Source organism: Littorina saxatilis, linkage group LG4 (assembly GCF_037325665.1).
Source record: "Littorina saxatilis isolate snail1 linkage group LG4, US_GU_Lsax_2.0, whole genome shotgun sequence".
Lineage (NCBI taxonomy): Eukaryota > Metazoa > Mollusca > Gastropoda > Littorinimorpha > Littorinidae > Littorina > Littorina saxatilis.
Window position 1 is genome coordinate 46,161,075 of NC_090248.1, and position 3,610 is coordinate 46,164,684.

Below are 3,610 nucleotides of genomic sequence, written 5' to 3' on the forward strand. Positions count from 1 at the left end.
TTCACATAAAATTTGAGCCCGGTCACTTTTATAGTTTCCGAGAAAAGCCCAACGTTAAGTTGTGTGTTGCCGAACAGAAAAGGCTAGTTATCTCCCTTGTTTTTCTGATAACGTTCGTAAAAGGCTACAGATGTAAATACTTTGATGTAAAGAATAATCCTACAAAGTTTCAATCACATCCGATGAACTTTGTCAAAGATATAAAATGTCTAATTTTTCCTTTGACGCTGACCTGTGACCTTGAAAAAGGTCAAAGGTCAACGAAACCATCGTTAAAGTGTAGAGGTCATTGGAGGTCACGACTAAACAAAATATGAGCCCGATCGCTTTGATAGTTTCCGAGATACTTTGTCAAAGATATAAAATGTCTAATTTTTCCTTTGACGCTGACCTGTGACCTTGAAAAAGGTCAAAGGTCAACGAAACCATCGTTAAAGTGTAGAGGTCATTGGAGGTCACGACTAAACAAAATATGAGCCCGATCGCTTTGATAGTTTCCGAGAAAAGTCCAACGTTAAGGTGGTGTCTACGGACGGCCGGCCGGACGGCCGGCCGGACAGACTAACACTGACCGATTACATAGAGTCACTTTTTCTCAAGTGACTCAAAAACGATCGCATTGTTTTCTTTACAAATTACTGAATTCAAAAATATATAATTATATTGTTTTTAAACTGAAAAAGTGTTCAGAAATAAAGAAAATCTTTTTTTTGTGCAAATTTGGTACAGTCCCTGAGACCACTGGAACAGTGCTGTATTGGTCGAAGGGTTTCGTCTCGTCAAGGACTAACTATTCTCAGTTTTAAAGCTTCCAGCCAGTGTGTTCCATTTTGTCAATCTTTAAGGCTTCGGTAAATTTTATTTTTATTGCTTCGCGCGACGTGTTATTTTGTCTACTAACTTGCTAGTTTTGAAAGAAACTAACTAGATGATTTTGCTATATTGAGTAGGCCTAAGGATTCCTTTTTTTTAACATATTATTATATCAGTTGAACATTATACTTTTTGCAGAAGAGAATAACACGACAGTAACATGGCAAACGTTGCCACCATCGACCACACAACAGTTTATATTGACGTCAACAACAAACCTAAAGATCGCGCGGTGACGTCACAGCCCGGACGAGGTGACGCACAGTATGACGCAGAAATGGCAAAAGTAAGTGCTGAATTGTGAACAACTTTTAATGTTGCAAAATATTCATGCATGATTTTCTTTGTTTATTGAAATCTATCGTCGCCAGTTAAAGGTGTACCTTCATTCCCGGTAAGCAATCATGTATACTATATACGCCACCACTAATCCGGTTAGACAGAGAGAAAGACCAATGCTTAATCGCTCTCGGAAGACCCCCTGGGTTCTCGTTCTTGAGACAAGAGACAAATACAAGCTACCAACCACTGATCCGCCCAGGCTTTTGCAAAAAAATGAAGACCGTGACTTAGGCAACCCATTTGAAAATATACTAAATGCCAACTTGTCGAGCTGCTTTCTGTGCAGATTTTGTGTGTGTGAGATTAGTTTGCAAATTGACATAGATGTCAGATACGAAATCACAAGGCAAAATAAGGCAACAAAAAAGAAGTCTGTTTACGGTATCCCGACCGACCCTATTTTTTCGCGCGACCCTAAACTTTTTTTTTGGCATTTGGGGGAAAAAAAGAGTCTTTGTTTTTTGGCAAAATAACTTAAAAATATGTTTTTTGGGAGAAAAAAAAAATCCCGACCTACCGACCCTATTTTTTGTGTGCATATGTTACCGTAAACAGACTTTTTTTTTGGCCTAACACAAAATTCCCACTCTTCACGGAAAGCATCTAGGTTGTATAGTTTTGGTATGTGTCCAAGTGGAAGGATGATCTTACCGTGTAACAGCCTGGACACACCTGTGGCAGTGCGCACGATGGGTTGCACAAAAAGGAAGGCATCTGATCATTAAGTAGAATGTGCCAGCCTTCACACCGATGGAGCTGAAGTATACAGTATGCCCATCCAGCTAGCGCGCTAACAGTTTTTCCCACCTCTCACATCCTCATTGCATATTTATAACCTTATAAGAGAGAAGGACTACCAAACACAAAATGAAACTTCTTCGCCAGAAAACAAGCTAGTTATCAGCATAAAACAAAAAGTGGTCCATATTAGGAGCCCTTCCCCTACCTATTTATATTGACGTATTTCCATATTTTTCAATTGCAGGTGATTTTCACTCAGTCAGGCCCGCCTATCGTAGCTCAGCGGCCCGACCCCAAAGACAAGCCCAAGGACTACGTCAACACAAACTGTGCCGTCATCTTCCTCTGCAACGTCTGCTTCGGTCTCCTCGGCTGGCACTTTGGATGTGAGTCACTTCTTTTCTTCTTATACCATATGTATATTAGGCATATCGTGTAAATATAATGCGACAAATTCAAATTGAATATCATGTAATCGAAATGCGACAAAAACGTGTGGGCGTTTTGCCGACTGTCAACGCCTAACCGGACATCTCTGCATGCTTGTTTCAACTTTGAGATAGCCTGCAATATAGTACACTCTTTGACTGCATTAAATTTATGTTCCTTATTTTGTCAAACGCGTCATTTTTAATTTCCAAACAAGGTTAAAGATGGTGTACGGCTTTGGAGAAGAAGAAAAACGTGGAAACCATGCTGTAACATTCTGAGCATGCGCTTTGAAAAGATATAAACCAATGTGTAATTATGTGTTCTGGTTGTAACCAGATTGCACGTTAAATGATGTTATGTTGTCGTAGTATTTTGATTGTACAGCGCTTTGAGCAGGGTTAAACCCTGGATACATGCGCTATATAAATATTATGCATTATTATAACCGTAGTCTGTTTGATGTTTTCAGCCAAGTCGAACAACGCGTGGCAGGTGGGATCCATCGAGGAGGCCAGGGGACAGGCCCGCAAAGCTCTCATCTTCGCCATCTGCGGTGTCGTCGCCGGTCTCGTCACATACGCTTTGGCCTTTGGACTTTTCTTCGGGGTCTACGTACCCAACAACCGATGACGTGGCACGCAACTACCTGTGACGAAATGTTTGACTATTGTGCTCAGATACGTTGCTGACGTCGGGGATGTGAGTGCTCACATCAGCTGACGTTTAGCGTGTGAGCTCAAATTTAGCTGACGTTTGGCGTATGTGCTCAACTGTAGCTGACGTTTGGGATGAGTGTACTCAAATAATTATTGCTGGCGTTTTGGGTGAGTGTACTCTAATGTAGCTGGCGTTTTGGGTGAGTGTACTCTAATGTAACTGAAGTTGAGTACATCTGTGTCCCATTACCGCTGACGCCAGGAGAGTGTAGGTGGCCTGGCCGAGGCTGTCTATGGTTTTCCGTGTAGCCGCTTAAGTACGAAGGCTGTCGATCTGAAGCCCCCACAGCTGAGAAATATATTCGCTTCTGGAATCATTTTCAGTGAGTAGTACTGAATCGCTTCGACGACGAATGATTTAAGCTCAACATGGTGGATCATGATTGGACATGACTGATGACACGTGACATATACCCTATTCAGACGGTATGCAAATTTCGTTCTAGGCATTTAGCATCAGTGGATACTATTATACGGACGGTAATGACTTGTATAAATTACCATGC

The 3,610-nt window shown here is 41.4% G+C and overlaps 1 protein-coding gene across 1 annotated transcript in view; it reads left to right on the forward strand.

Annotated features, from left to right (window-relative positions):
* Positions 1 to 1,011: 1,011 nt before the first annotated feature.
* LOC138964893 (uncharacterized) overlaps positions 1,012 to 3,610 on the forward strand; it is a gene marked incomplete at its 5' end in the record, with an annotated part of 6,102 nt that continues 3,503 nt past the window's right edge. Inside the window, 3 exon segments of the mRNA XM_070336964.1 lie at positions 1,012 to 1,159; positions 2,201 to 2,342; positions 2,858 to 3,610. The exon segment at positions 2,858 to 3,610 is cut by the window's right edge and continues 3,503 nt beyond it. Of these exon segments, the coding sequence (XP_070193065.1) occupies positions 1,034 to 1,159; positions 2,201 to 2,342; positions 2,858 to 3,018 (429 nt within the window). The 3' untranslated portion in view covers positions 3,019 to 3,610.